The 15803-nt window shown below is 33.1% G+C and overlaps 1 protein-coding gene across 1 annotated transcript in view; it reads left to right on the top strand.

The window, feature by feature from the left end:
• The window catches only part of LOC111146500 (cyclic nucleotide binding domain containing 1), a 461604-nt gene that overhangs the window by 347900 nt on the left and 97901 nt on the right, over nucleotides 1-15803 (top strand). Inside the window, exons 9-10 of the mRNA XM_022502041.1 lie at nucleotides 7838-7947; nucleotides 9493-9643. Coding sequence (XP_022357749.1) covers nucleotides 7838-7947; nucleotides 9493-9643 — 261 coding nt within the window. The remainder of the gene's footprint in view (nucleotides 1-7837; nucleotides 7948-9492; nucleotides 9644-15803) is intronic.

Here is a 15803-nt window from a genome sequence, read left to right as displayed (position 1 = left end):
GCAAGTAAAATACTAAAAAGGTGGCAAAGACCCCAGGAAAATATGCTTTAACCAAATCAGAAGAGATCCCAAATTGTGAGGGGGGAGAAACGGGATAAAAAGAGGTTCAGAAAGAAAAAAAAATAAAAATAAATTAAAAAAAGAAAATGAATAAAGAAAAAATATAAAAAAGAAAAATATATATATATATTAGATAAACTAGTTAATGTTAAAAAAAGAAAAGGGTAAAAGTTAAAAAAAATTTAGCAGAAGAAGAGAGACAAAAAATTGAAAAAGAAGAAAAAAAAATTAAATTAACTGCAAGACTAGGGAATCATGGGGAGAAAACCGAGTTCTGTACTTTGCTTTCTCCTCCTCTGGAATTCCGCTGCTCTCCTTGGTATTGAAACTGCACTCCTTGGTAGGTGAACTTGGTCCTGGCTGGATTTCTTGTTGAACTTCTGGGGGAGGGGCCTGTTGTAGTGATTCTCAAGTGTTGCCCCATGCAGAATTGCAGTGCCCTTACCAGGGGCCGGGCTGAGTAATCCACTCGGGTTTGCTTTTGGGAGCTTTTGTTCCCTGAGTGCTTTCCGTAGAGTTCTGGAGGATGGGAAGGAAAATGGCGGCCTCCCAGTCTCCGGCCCAGAGGAGCCAAGAGCTCGGGGCCCCACCCCTCATTGCACCCTCAGAGAACAGCGCCCAATCACTCCCATCTCCCTGGCCTCCAGCCGCGCTCCGAGCTCACCAAGCCTGCGACCGGTTCAAGGTAACCCCGAGCTGAGAGCTCACTCCTCGGCTCTGTCTCTGTAGCTGCTTCCCCGTTCTAATACCTGCAAGCTCTGCGACACTCAGACACCCCCAATCCTTCTGTGACCCTGCGGGATCTTAGGCCACGCTGACCCCGCTTGGGCTTCACCCCAGCTTAGCCTCTGGAGCGATGTCCCTCAGCGGAACAGACTTTTAAATGTCCTGATTTTGTGCTCCGTTGCTCCCCCACGGTCTATCTTCCCGTCGCTTTGGATTCACTTCTCCGCCAGTCCTACCTTCAGAAAGTGGTTGGTTTTCTGTTTCTAGAATTGCTGTTCTTCTTCTCTTCGATCTCCCGTTGGATTTTTAGGTGTTTTCAATCTTTAGATAAGCTATCTAGCTGATCTCCTACTACCTGAAGTAGTCTCAGCCTGCTACTTCTCTGCCATCTTCCATTTTATCCTTAAAACTGACTTTAAAAGGACAGCAAAGGACAGTCCTTAAGTGTTTGGAAAGTTACATATTATTGTACCCCACTGATTAAAGGCTATTAAGAAAAACTCTCAACCATATAACAAAATCACTTTACTTCAAAATATATGAAATGTAATTAAAACTGTAGATAAAAGAAATGTGTGATGTTGAATCCTTAAGAAATCAGAAAAAAAGAAAAATGAATGATCCAGGCATTTGAAACCAGAGGTTTGGAAAAAGAAAGCAAGACTAAATAAATAATATTTTAAAAAATAATAAAATAAGTGCAGAGATCAATGAACTATGAAGCAATAACTGCACAGAAATAGTGGTTATTTGTGAAATGAAATGCTGTTTAGAAAAAATTACAAACAATAAACCGTGTTACAAACAAATGAAATATAATGAAGACACAATAAAGTTTTAAGGATAATAATGGGTTATAAACAAGTCCATTCTAATGATTTAAAAAACTGGATGGGGAAAAAAATACTTCTAAAATATATCAAAAGTCAAAAGAAAGAGAAGCACAAATTAGAAAACTTGAAGAAGGCCAAAATTCATTTTAAAAAAGGATTTTTTAATAATCACGATAAAACAATCAGATGATCTAATTCTCCCAAACTTAAAAGAGAAGTTTCTATCTTACACAAGTCCTTCCAGAAATCACCTTTGTATTATTTAATATTTCTTGAAAAATCACTTTATGTTCTATACCTCCAGAGTTTGAGGTATTTGGAAGTCTATATCTATAGTTTTGGGTTTATGCTGAATCTTGCTATTTAATCATATTTAGTTAAAGCCCAGATATGGTTAAAATATCTGGAAAACTTAAGGATCAAAATTTAGTATAATAATAGCAAATTAGTATATAGCATTTTCTTTCTGGTAGACACAGTTAAATGCATGTTGTATATTTACTAAGGTAATCCTTAAGCTTGAGGGGAATCAAATGTAATATTACAAAGCAGGGCTCCAAATTCAAATGAAAAGACAAAACCAAATGTGTAATTCTGAAAACACCAAGCTCATTAAAATCTAAGTAACAAAAGCAGCAGTATTAACCAAAACACAATATAACAGGTGCTTAAACATCAGTCCTTTTACAAGATCATAAGAAGACAGTATATATGTGAGGAAGGAATATGGAATCCTATGAAATATATCCACACACTTCTCCTATACAAGTATATGTGTATGTATATGTATATATATTCAAACCTCTGGTTTTGTGCATATATATTCATATATATGCCTATATAGAAGCATTCAATCTATTTATCATCTATCTATCTATCTATCTATCTATCTATCATCTACTGAGAAAGAATAGAGAAGTATAGAGAATTTGAAGCTGGAGTTGGTGGGAGTTTAAATTGGTGTACCCACTATGGAAAACAGTGTGAGGGCTCCTCAAAAAATTAAAACTGCAAAAAAAAACCAACTATTATTTGATCCAGCAATTTCATTTCTGCATATTTACCCAGAGGAAATGAAAACACTAATTTTAAAAGACACATGCACCCCTGTGTTCACTGGAGCATTATTTACAATGGCCAAGATATGGAAACAACTCAAATGTCTATTGATAGATGAATGGACAAAGAAGATGTGTTTTATATGTATATATACAATGGAATAACTACCCAGCAGTTAAAAAAGAATGAGGTGTTGTAATTTGCAACAACATGAATGGACTTTGAGGATATTATACTAAGCAAACTTAAAGGACATAAATACCGAATGATTTTGTACATATGTGGAATCAAAAGAACAAAACAAAACTCAGATACAGATAATACATTGGTGGTATCCAGAGGAGAGAGGGGGTTTGAGAATGGGGATCAGAAAGCACAAACCTCCAGTTATAAAATAAATAATTCATGGGGATTAAATGTACACGATGGTGACTATAATCAATAATGTATTATAAATTTGAAAGTTGCTAAGGGAGTAGTACTTCAAAGTTCTCATCACAAGGAAGACAATTTGTAACTTTGTGTGTTGACAGATAGCAACTAAAGTTATTGTGGTGATCATTTTGCAAAGTATGCAAATGTTGATTTATCACGTTGTGTACCTGAAACTAATATAATGCTATATGTCAGTTATACTTCAGTAAGAATATCAATCAATAGTGCTATTCTTCTATATCATTCTTTTTCCAGTAGCCTAGTTTTACAAGGAAAACCAATACCCGTTCAGTTAATGCATTTCTTGCTTGAAGCTGTATCAGTCTTACAGATCCTCAGATATACTTCTGCTCCAACACACTGTTTTGGTCTGTTAGGCTAATGGGATGGAGTTTATCTTAATTAAGAAGATGTCCTTTAACAATCTTTCTAATCACTAGTTTCCATTTAAACTGTCCCAGTACTGATACTAATAACCAGTAAGGAATTTTCCTTCTTATCATGACTCTAATCTGAAAATTGGAATAAATTTATTTTATTGGACTCATGACTACTTTCTAGCATAAAATAAACAACAAAAATAAAAAAAATAGTGCCTAATGTTTAGTTTCTTTCTGGTATTTACCTTAAGATAAAATCGAGTTTGTTCTTTTCGTAATGGTCTAATGATTTCAGGTTTTAGAATATGGGTGTGAATTTTTTATGAGGAGCTTCAAAACCTATTTTTTTCCACTTTAAAAGAAAATTGATTTTATCAATGTTCTTGAATAAAAAATCTTGAAAATTAGAATATTATCTTAAGGGCCTTTAAATTTGTCATCAGATTAAAAGTATATTAATTAGATTAATGATAAAAATCTTAAAATTTAGTTTATAAATACAAAAGCATTTTTACTAGTCTTTTTTTCTGATACATCTTTGATTTTTGCACTTTTTGTCATTAATGGCTTCCTTTACATTTTCCTGAAATTCAAATAGCTTTTTTTTTTTTTAACATTTATGACAAATGGAACTTGTACCTCACTTTTATTTTAGTTAAGACAATTTACTCCAGTGATTCCCAAGCTTATATTTAAAGAAGGAAGATTTTTTTTTTGGTCAGTTATTATAAATTATGATACAAATCTATAATTTTACATGTATACATATATATTCCCAGAATTTTCCAAATATTCTGGAAGTATATGTGATAAAAATATCAACAATAGTTATCTTTATGCTATATATTTTTGAGCATATATAATACACACACACCACATTTTTATATATTTATGCACATGTATGTATATGTGTATAAGACACATGTAATTTATGTATTCTTGTATATTTTCTGATTTTTTATGAGCAAAATAATTATAATAACAGAAGCAATAAAGGTATTTAAAGTAATACTTAAAATAATACTCTTCTGGATTTTGATATTAGTATGTTTACTTACAGAGATTTTGGTTTTGTTTACTCTTTGAAGTGGTGATTCTAGGTTGAACCTCTCTTCTTGTATTTCTTCCTTTCAACTCCCTTCTCACATGCAAAGATGTACATCGTTTTGGGCTTAAGGGTGGGGAGTAGTATCAACTGTGATATTACAACCAACAAAACTCTGTTCAGAAGGAGTTTGCTATTAGTGCCTTCGTTTAGTTTTACTCATATTTGCAAGAACCAGTTGCATCAGGACATGTATATAGGAGAAATGCAAGTCATAATACTAGGGTTGATGTATGTTACTACATTTCAGTGGAGAAAGTTCTGGTGTTTACAGCAAGTCTCTCCACTTAAACCCTTGCTTTATGATACAGATGCACTGTATGTCTCTGAATATTCTCTTCCTCTTTCTTCTCCTATCTTTTAAGATTCAATTCTGTGCCTCTGGAATCCTAGTAAAATTCCAAACTTGTTAATCTACATTTTCTTATGGGGTAGTATATCCACTCATATGAATGAATCTCATGTCAAGTGGAAGAATATCCATCTTAAGCAATCATAAACATATGTCCTCCATTCTCTCCAGATAGGGTTCTGGCAAAACTTAATTTTTAAATACAAATCAACTTTAATTCCTTAACATCAACGAATATGACCTTTAAATAATAATAAAATTTAATCTATATAGTTCATGACTAAATCTTTTCATATAATATTCTGTTATAATCCTTTGGATCTTATGTTGTCATTTTCTATGTATCCTAAGAGGAATGAGTATAAGATGACAATATTAATCTTGACATCACTGACTTAAGTTCTTTGTAATAGGAAGCAGGATCAGAAGCCAAATGGGAGAAACTAGGAAACATAATGGGGGGGGGGTGTTAAATCTTTACAAGTACTTCATATGATTCTTTTTCTAGTCAAGAATAGTAATACTTAAAATCTTACTTAAGTGATGATACATATTTTTGTAATGTTACATCTTGTACATTTTGTAATGTTATTAATATTATTAAATTCAAACTACTTACCTAGATGAAAATGGTTTTTCTGTATTTTCTTCACTAAGATAAACATTTGCTAAGATTATTATAAAGACCATAAACAATTACTCAGATAGCAAATATCCCTTTTATGGAATGAGACTGCCGTATGAGTGCTTCAGCCTTTTCATTGTTACCTTGCCTTCAATACGAAGAAAAATTTCTTTGGTCTTTATCCTCTTTGATATTATGTATGTTTCTCTATAATCTATATAGGACTTGACTTTCAAGAAAAGGTTTATAATATTGCAGCTCTGAACGTTTGAAATAATGGTCTTCTTAGTGTCTATTTAAGTGTATCCTTTTCTTATAATTACCAAGAGGCACTATGCCTCCCTTTATGTCCTATTGATTGACTAAAAGAAGGAAAACAGTTACATGATAGTCTCTATTATCATATACCATTTTCTCTACTATCATAACCTTTTGGTAGAAAGATACTCTTTGCTTTTCCGAGTATAATCTATGAGAAAATTTCTTTTTGTCTACACAATTTACACATAATTTTACAGACATATTTTACTTTGATGTCTTAAGATAAATGTATAGTGTCAATGTTTGGCTGTAACAAATACAATATAAGACAGTAGAAGCATTACCATAAATTTTCATTTAAGCAAAATAAATGATTGGTGATAGCAGAATAACCTCTTAATTTTTTAATTATAAACTTTGAGCTCTGAATATTATATGAGGAAAGGGAGATAGAATATTCTCATAAACATGTCAGCAAAATAATTGAAATGTCACTTGATTTATCTTAAAGTATTTTCCATTGTATGTTGGCATTCATTTTTTGCTTATGATAAATTATATTTACCAACTGCTACCTTGTTCTTTTTTAACCATAATTTTTAAAGAGCTATGCTATTTTTGAGCTTATTTTTCAGTAACATCAATATTTTCCTCATGTTGATATATACTCTTCTACACTATGAAATAAATGCTTTTGAATAATTGAAAATATTTTTAATTGTCTACTTTATAAACTCACAGGAAAGATACATATACATCTTTATATGTATATTATCACTTTTGTGTTTGGGGTTTTTATTTTCTTATTAAAGATTTTTATTTATTTATTTGACAGAGAGAGATCACAAGTAGGCAGAGAGGCGGGGAGAGAGAAAGGGGGAAGCAGGCTCCCTGCCAAACAGAGAGCCCAATGCAGGGCTCAATCCCAGGACCCTGAGATCATGACCTGAGCTGAAGGCAGAAGCTTAACCCACTGAGCCACCCAGGCACCCGTGTTTGGGGTCTTTAGAAAAAAATATTGATATGTTTTAGAAGAAATCTGAAATTCAATTTGAAATAGTAATTTCAATTTATGTAAATCCAAATGATTTTATTATTTAAATTATATTATGTTGATAATTTAATGTTATATAGATCAGATGTTTTTTATTTACATTGCTTTTTAACCCACTAATAGTTGTAAAGGTATTATCCAGTTCACCTTCAAGTATATCTTGGCCTTAGGGTGGTTTCATAAATCTGAGAAAATAATAATGATAATAATATGGTTTTTATGTAATACTTTGTGCCAAACCTTATGATAAATTATATACATTTAATTACCATATATCAAGTATAGAACAAGGACCCCCAATTTTGCCTTTTTAAAGAAAATCTTGAAGCTCAGAAAAGTTCTATTATCTATCTGCAGTACATATGAAGTGGCAGAGTAGAGTTTTAAACCAGGCCAGTATGGCCTCGAAGTCCTTGTTTTTTTGTTTGTTTCTGTTATTTGTTTTTTGTTTTATGAAAAATAAAACAAAACTGTATAAAGTCCTTGTTTTTAACCACTGCTGTATTTAGTAGAGTGCCAGGCCTGGCTCAGGGCACAGCCCTCATAAAGTCAAAAGCTAAATATTCAGCAATTTTATGAGCTGGTTGTTAAGCCACTAGCAATTTGAAATTAGCCATGGTAGGAATATTTATATCATAAAAAATCAGCAAATGCTACAAATTGGGGCTTGCTCCACATTTTCATCTCCTCCACCTGACAGTTTATTAGCATTCCATTGCCTTTACTGCCAAAGTCTTGTCAATATTTACCTATATACTAGGTTACAGATATAAATAACAGATGTAAATTTTTTATCATTTGTTGAGTACTGCATATGAACTGCCAGCCATCAAAAAACTTGCCATTAATAGTTCCTGAATTAAATATGTCATCTTTCATTGTGATATCTAAAATAATTTTTGTAGAGAAGAATGTATAAAATAATGAATTATCTCTTTTATTTTCAGTGATAGTGGAAAGTGGAAAGATAATTTCTTTTGTGGCTTATATTAATTCTGGATATTGTGACATTTATAGAAATATTGTAGGACTTATGAAACTACAGCCAAAAAGAGTGGTAAGTTTTAAACTTATGTATTCTCTTTAATCATAATTGAATCTAGCCTAATTATTGAACATTTTTTTGTCTCCTTTTGTGAAATTTCTGTTCAACATTTTTTACTATTTTTTGTTATTTCTTTTCTTTTTACTGAGTTGCAAGATACAGGAATGTAAAATACATTGTATACTGAGTTTTAAGACATAGGAATGACCAAAAAGCACATTTAGAGATGCTTAATATCTTTATTCCTTGGAGAAATGTAAATTTAAACCACAACAAGGTACTACTTTAAGAATATCGGATTGGTTAAAATACATTTAACATATGACCCAGAAATTTTACTTTAGATATTTACTCAAAAGAAATAGAAATATAATCTACATGAATCTTCATAAGCCAAAAACTGTAAGTAATCCAAATATCCATTGACAGTTAGAAGGATAGAAGCATTATGATATGTTCATACAAAGGAATGACATACTTAAGAAAGAGAACTAATGCATACAAGAATATAGATGAATCTCAAAGCATTATGCTTGGCTAAAACATCAAGCCCAAAAGAGTGCAGTCTATTTGATTTCAGTTTTATGAAGTTCTAGGACAGGTAAAACACCAATGCAGTGATAGAAAAGTTAGAGCTAACCCTTCTTTTCATTGGCCAGGCAGTCTTCAGTGGCATTCAATTTAATATGTAAACTTAGTTGAATTCTGCCACACAAATTATATTCAGTGTGAAGATTTGCCAGGGTGGCGTTTCTTCAAGTTAGATATTGGCTTTTGACCCCGGGATGCTTAGTAAAGGCTTTCATCTCTTCCGAGTTAATGTCGTCAACCTACTTCAAGAACTACACTTTTTTTTTTTTTTAATCTTGCTGCTCTTCAACTCATCCCCGTTTCAAAGCTGTTGAGATCGCCATGAAAAGTTAATTTGGAGTTTCAACTTTTTCTCCAGAATCATGCATACTGAAACCTGGTAGGCCCTTTTCCACTGTTTGTAATTTGGACCTAAATTGCTAGTTCCCTGGTCAAACTCACTTTCCATGTTTCTTTTTTATTTAAACAAGAAAGTCTTGATGGAGTTCCATCTGTGGCCATTAATTCCATCAATTCTGGTCCTAGCCATCTGTGCTTATTTTCTTATTCTGTGTTAGTCCAACAAATGTGCTTTGCCTTTGGGGCTAATTTAAATAAATGGTAGCTCAGAAAACACCAAAACTAAGCTATATTTACAAAATGCTATCCTAGGACCTTGAAAAATGGAATGAGCTCAATGTTTCCTAAACACCTTAGTGGATTAAAAATTTAATTTGTAGATCACTAAATGACAGTACTAGTACTCTGAATTACCTTAAATATGCTGAAATTGTCTATCAATTTACTATTGTTCTAATATTTAAATACATGTGTACATAGCTTCTCTCTGACTTGAATGAAATTGCAATTTATTTTAAATACCATACACCAAAATGATTTCTGAACAGTGAATTTCTGATAATAATGGTACTTATCCATTGAATGAAAGTAGTTTCATTGAACATCAATTATCTATATCTCTTACAGAAAAAAATTCAAAAACTTGTTTGTATGGGTAGACTTAAGGAGAAGGAGTCCTTTGGTGAGATTAGTGTTCTTCTTCAAGTTCCTTTCACATGCACAGTGGTTACTGGAAAAGAGGTTGAGATGGCAATCATTGAAGATAAGGACCTATTTGGTAAATACATACATATCTTTCATACCATTTTTATTTGATGAGCTTTTGACAAGTGTGGATAAATTTCATAGAAAGATATCTAAGTGTAGGTGTATATATATGTTATTTACAAAAACAACATATCTATAGATAGTCCCCTTTAACACTTCATATTCTGATTTAATTGTGCTACATTAAGAATGTATTAACACTATTTCAAAACACTTTGATTTGAAATTAATAAAATCTCTAATTCCTGAGTTACCATTAATAGCATCGTTCCTTCCTTTTATGGAGTATCTTTTGGTTTTTCATATCTATAATTATTGCTTCTGTGTTTCTGGTTCAGGTCAAGAGTGTGCTATCTTCTAAGGTACAATCTAGATCAAGTGTATATGAAGAATCATGGCTTGTAGCATTTAAGCCTTTACCTGAAGTTCTAGCATTCTAGTAGTATTAAAAGAATAATGTTTGGTCACCCATGTTTGGTCCTCCAAAAGTTATACTCAAATGAGAAATGCCAGTGAGTGTGAAGGATAAATGAATAGGGTTTAATACATGATGACATAACAGCATATTAAAGAAAAATATAGTTTTTTATATAATGAAACTAAGAATAGCAAACATCAGATCAAGGATAAAAGAGGAAAAACTCATGGAATTGAAAATGGGTGAGAAATTTCCTTCAAATAAACTCAATTAGAAACATTCCCAGGGTGCCTGGGTGGCTCAGTTGGTTAAGTGTTTGCCTTTGGCTCAGGTCATGATCCCAGGGTCCTGGGATTGAGCCCCATGTTGGTCTTCCTGCTTAGCACGGGAGTCTGCTTATCCCTCTCCCTTTCCCTCTGCCCCTGCTCTGGTGGTCTCGCTTTCTCTTTCACTCACTCTCTCGAATAAATAAATAAGATCTTTAAAAACAAAAAGAAACATTCCCATTATTATCCATGTATGATTGACTTAATTCCCTTATCTTGAATTTCAAGCTTTTTATGTTTTTTAAAGAATATGTACTCTCTACCAGTTTGTGATTTCACTTAACTCATATATCCATTTTTATCCATGATTTCACAACTCATATATCCATTTTTTAAAAGTTATAAATTTGAAATAGCATTGACTAATTTTCTTTGTTTCTGTGACATTCAAATACAAACCCCTCCCAAAGGTAAATATCATTTAAAAAATAAATACCAACTACCTATTTAAATTACAATACTCTCCCTTGATATAGGCTAGGTTTTTCTTTTAGTGTACTAATTACATTAACTGGTGCAAAGTAAATACATTGTGGACTGTTTTATGTAAATCAACATTTCACACATGAAAGTACTTCCTTCAAGCATGTATTAGAATCTTCTTTGCTGTTTGGCAACCTAAAATTAAAATAGATAGCTTAGTATAAGCTTTAGTTGTGTTTTGTATGTGTGCTGTCCATACTTAAAATTTCTTTCTACATTTTGTTCATTTGAGACTGATGTCTTAAAGCTACTGATACATTGTGTGCCTAATTAAACATTTTAAACAGAAATGTTCTTAAGGATTACATTTTGTTTTGCCACAACTTACAAGAAAATAAAATATTTTACAGTTGACCCTTGAACAACATGGGTTTGAACTGTGTGGGTCCACTTATATATGGAGTTTTTCAATAAATACATTACAGTACTGAAAATATATTTTCTCATTCTTATGATTTTCTTAATAACCTTTTCTTTCCCATAGCTTACTTTATTGTAAGAATACAGTATAAAATATATATGACATACTAAATCTGTGTTAACTGACTGCTGACTATCAGTAGTTTAGTTTGGAGAAGTCAAAAGTTATACCTGGATTTTTGACTGCTTAGGAGTTGGTGGCCCAGCCCTCTGCTCTTTAGGGTCAACTGTATTTAATTTCAGAGTCTTTCTTTTTTCTTAAGGTTTTACGTACTTATTTGAAAGAAAGAGAGCGTGCTCAAGTTGGAGGGGAAGGGGTTGAGGGAGAAAGAGAGAATCAGACTCTCCACTGACTGCAGAGTCCAACACAGGGCTCAATCTCAAGACCCTATGATAGTGACCTGAGCCAAATTCAGGAGTCAATCACTCAACTGAATGAGCCACCCACCTGCCCCTAATTTCAGAGTTTTTTTATTTCTACATTCTAATTGTTTTACATTTTATTCCAAAAAAATAGCTAAATAATTTTAATGAGAAATGTAATGGTTAATTTTACTGAAAGAATCATCTTCACACATGAACAATGTTCTTTATTTCTGCATTTTCATGGTACTTCATTTTGTTTCCATCTGTTCTACTCTTTATTATCTGAAATATGAATCCATCTCTGTAAAATGGCACAGGGAAGGACTTAAGAGAAAGTAAAATGTGCCTAAAAAATGTCAAGTATATATCATCTTGCAATCAAGATAATATTGTTATTAGCTGGTGTATTTAATTGGTGTTAGGAATAATTGTTTATATTTGAGGTGGCCCATTAAAAAATAACAAAAACTAATAAAACCAATGTGCTCCAACAGAATTCTCACCCATAGTGGATTAGATTGCCTACACTTTCTAATTTATCAAAAATTGTTAAATATACTATTTCTTTTTAGAATTGTGTGATTTCTTTGTTCATTTAGGTTGTTAACTTTTCGAAAATTGCAAATAACGTTTGCAATCTGTGTTCATGCTTTTCAGACATTACCTTGAACATCTAAATAAAAATGAGTGTAGAATTATTATTAAGTTTAAGCAAATATAAGTATAATCTCTTTTATATAATGCCATTGGGAATATAGTTTATCAGATTATTATTTTTGTGAAGGTAATGTATTTTTACCCAGATTCAGAACTTATACCTCAAGTCATTTAGACTAAAATTATGAATACCAACAATTTTAATTTTACTGGTATCTGAAATTCTTATCCTACCATTAAAATAAGTGTATTACTTTTGTAATGATAAAGAATTGCTTTTAATATTAAAAAATGAATTACCACTGTTTTTAATTATATCTCAATTCAACCATCCATGTTTGAAAAAATAAGAGATAGCTATGTATTTAAATTGTCTTTCTCAAAAGGGAAATTTCAATTGCAAGGTGACATTGCTACAAACTATCTGAAAGTTTCTATTTGTTTTTAAACAGAATGTCCAAAGACTTTTATCTCTAATAATGATTCTCTTAATCAAAAGCTTAGGAAACTAGATTTTTTACTATAGATAGGTCTTTTAGACATTTTAGAAGTAATGAATACATTCTTATCCAGAAGATCTACTTCCAAGTACATCAGTATTTCTCCTTCTTGCTGAGACAGGTTATAACCAGGTGTCTCCTTGCTAACAACATTAATCAGAAGAGCCTAAACTCTTGAACGATTTGCCAGAGTAAATATGCTTCCCTTTTCTTTGTATTTTGGTTTGGTTTATGATAAAATTTTGATATGAAAATATATCTCCAAGTAAAAAACAAGGTATGATACTTAAAGTATTTTTTCTTCTTATGAATCTTTTTTTGCTTATTACTAATAATATTGAAAGAAAAAATGCTAATTAATTTGAGTAAAATTTGTGTTTTAATTTGGGCTTTTATGGACATAGTTTTGAGTGAAAAAGTTATATTTCATATAAATTCCTCTGTAAATTATTTTATTCCATTAGGTATTTTATAAATATATTGAAGAACTGTTTTGTTAATGATAAAACCAGCCAAATATCTTGGACATCTTGCAGGCCTTTAAAAATAGATCTTAGAGATGCCTCGAAGGTTCAGTCAGTGAAGAATCTGCCTTCAGCTCAGATCATATTCCCAGGGTCCTGGGATCCAGTCCCTCTTCTGGCTCCTTGCTCAGCAGGGAGGCAGCTTCACTCTCCGCCACTCCCCCTGCTTGTGCTCTCTCTTTTTCTCTGACAAATAAATAAATAAAATATTTTACAAAATGAAAAAAATAAAAGTAGTTCTTACTTGAGGAAATTATCTTATGAAATATCACAAAAGATCATGAAATAATAATGTATCTTATTTCGATTGATGGAGTTCCATTTTCCTCAGTGTTCAATGCCATACATTGGAATTTGGAGCCTAGTAGGTAACATTCCTTTTATTTGCTTGAATTCTAAAGCAAATAAGAACAGGACAAAAGAACATAGTAGAAGGGAGGTCAAAATAGTACTACATTGTTGATATAAACTGGAGAATGTGGTTTATATCTGCAGACTAGAGTCCTAATCCTGAATCCCCAAATTCACCTGGATTACCTACAGTCATTGGTATTGCTACACCACCGAATGTCTCTTCATGCAGGAGATGGTGTAGGACTTTCCAGTAAAGATTATGGAGAAACAGGAAGAAATATCCTTCTTGGTAGACAAGCTGGATCCCAAGGGGAGGCGGAAAGGAAATGTTAGAACTCAGTATCTCAATCTTTGCTCCAGGCTAGGAATGATTGACATGGCAGAAAGAGGCCATAAATATATAAATTTTTCACTATCCTGCATCCTGAAGAAATCAGCAGTACTGTATTTCCTCTAATACTTTGTAGGAATCCCCACATCCACTGGGCTATTGTATTGGCCACTAGAACCCACCATTTCATTGCATTCTACTGTAGACATACATACTCCTGGAGTTTTGGGAAGTTGTAGTACTACCAAATCCTATCAAGTCTCCCTCCTAAATACCTCTTAAATTTCTTCCCTCATCTTTATATCCAATGCCATATCTTAGTTCATAATTTAGTCATCTTTTACTGAGATTTCCAGGAACCACTTAATTAGTCTCCCTGTCTCTGGCTTTTATCATTTCTAATCCATTATTCATACAGTCCCTAATTAAACTTACTACAGTGCAAATCTGTTAGTTTCCCCCCCTCCTTGAACACTTTTTTTTTAAATTTTTTTTAATTTTATTTTTTTAAACATATATTTTAATCCCCAGGGGTACAGGTCTGTGAATCGCCAGGTTTACACACTTCACAGCACTCACCATAGCACATACCCTCCCCAATGTCCATAATCCCACCCCTCCTCTCCCAACCCCCCTCCCCCCAGCAACCCTCAGTTTGTTTTGTGAGACTAAGAGTCACTTATGGTTTGTCTCCCTCCCAATCCCATCTCGTTTCATTTATTCTTCTCCTACCCCCTTAGCCCCCCATGTTGCATCTCCTCTCCCTCATATCAGGGAGATCATATGATAGTTGTCTTTCTCCGATTGACTTATTTCGCTAAGCATGATACCCTCTAGTTCCATCCATGTCGTCGCAAATGGCAAGATTTCATTTCTTTTGATGGCTGCATAGTATTCCATTGTGTATATATACCACCTCTTCTTTATCCATTCATCTGTTGATGGACATCTAGGTTCTTTCCATAGTTTGGCTATCGTAGACATTGCTGCTATAAACATTCGGGTGCACGTGCCCCTTCGGATCACTACGTTTGTATCTTTAGGGTAAATACCCAGTAGTGCAATGGCTGGGTCATAGGGTAGTTCTATTTTCAACTTTTTGAGGAACCTCCATGCTGTTTTCCAGAGTGGTTGCACCAGCTTGCATTCCCAACAGTGTAGGAGGGTTCCCTTTTCTCCACATCCTCGCCAGCATGTGTCATTTCCTGACTTGTTCATTATAGCCATTCTGACTGGTGTGAAGTGATATCTCATTGTGGTTTTGATTTGTATTTCCCTGATGCCGAGTGATATGGAGCGCTTTTTCACGTGTCTGTTGGCCATCTGGATGTCTTCTTTGCAGAATTGTCTGTTCATGTCCTCTGCCCATTTCTTGATTGGATTATTTGTTCTTTCGGTGTTGAGTTTGCTAAGTTCTTTATAGATTTTGGACACTAGCCCTTTATCTGATATGTCATTTGCAAATATCTTCTCCCATTCTGTCAGTTGTCTTTTGGTTTTGTTAACTGTTTCCTTTGCTGTGCAAAAGCTTTTGATCTTGATGAAATCCCAATAGTTCATTTTTGCCCTTGCTTCCCTTGCCTTTGGCGATGTTCCTAGGAAGATGTTGCTGCAGCTGAGGTCGAAGAGGTTGCTGCCTGTGTTCTCCTCAAGGATTTTGATGGATTCCTTTCTCACATTGAGGTCCTTCATCCATTTTGAGTCTATTTTCATGTGTGGTGTAAGGAAATGGTCCCATTTCATTTTTCTGCATGTGGCTGCCCAATTTTCCCAACACCGTTTGTTGAAGAG

This window comes from Enhydra lutris, unplaced genomic scaffold (genome assembly GCF_002288905.1).
Source record: "Enhydra lutris kenyoni isolate GAN:26980312 unplaced genomic scaffold, ASM228890v2 scaffoldscaffold14, whole genome shotgun sequence".
Taxonomy (NCBI): domain Eukaryota; kingdom Metazoa; phylum Chordata; class Mammalia; order Carnivora; family Mustelidae; genus Enhydra; species Enhydra lutris.
The sequence above is the reverse complement of the archived record's forward strand: the minus strand, read 5'-3'. Positions and strand labels throughout refer to the sequence as shown.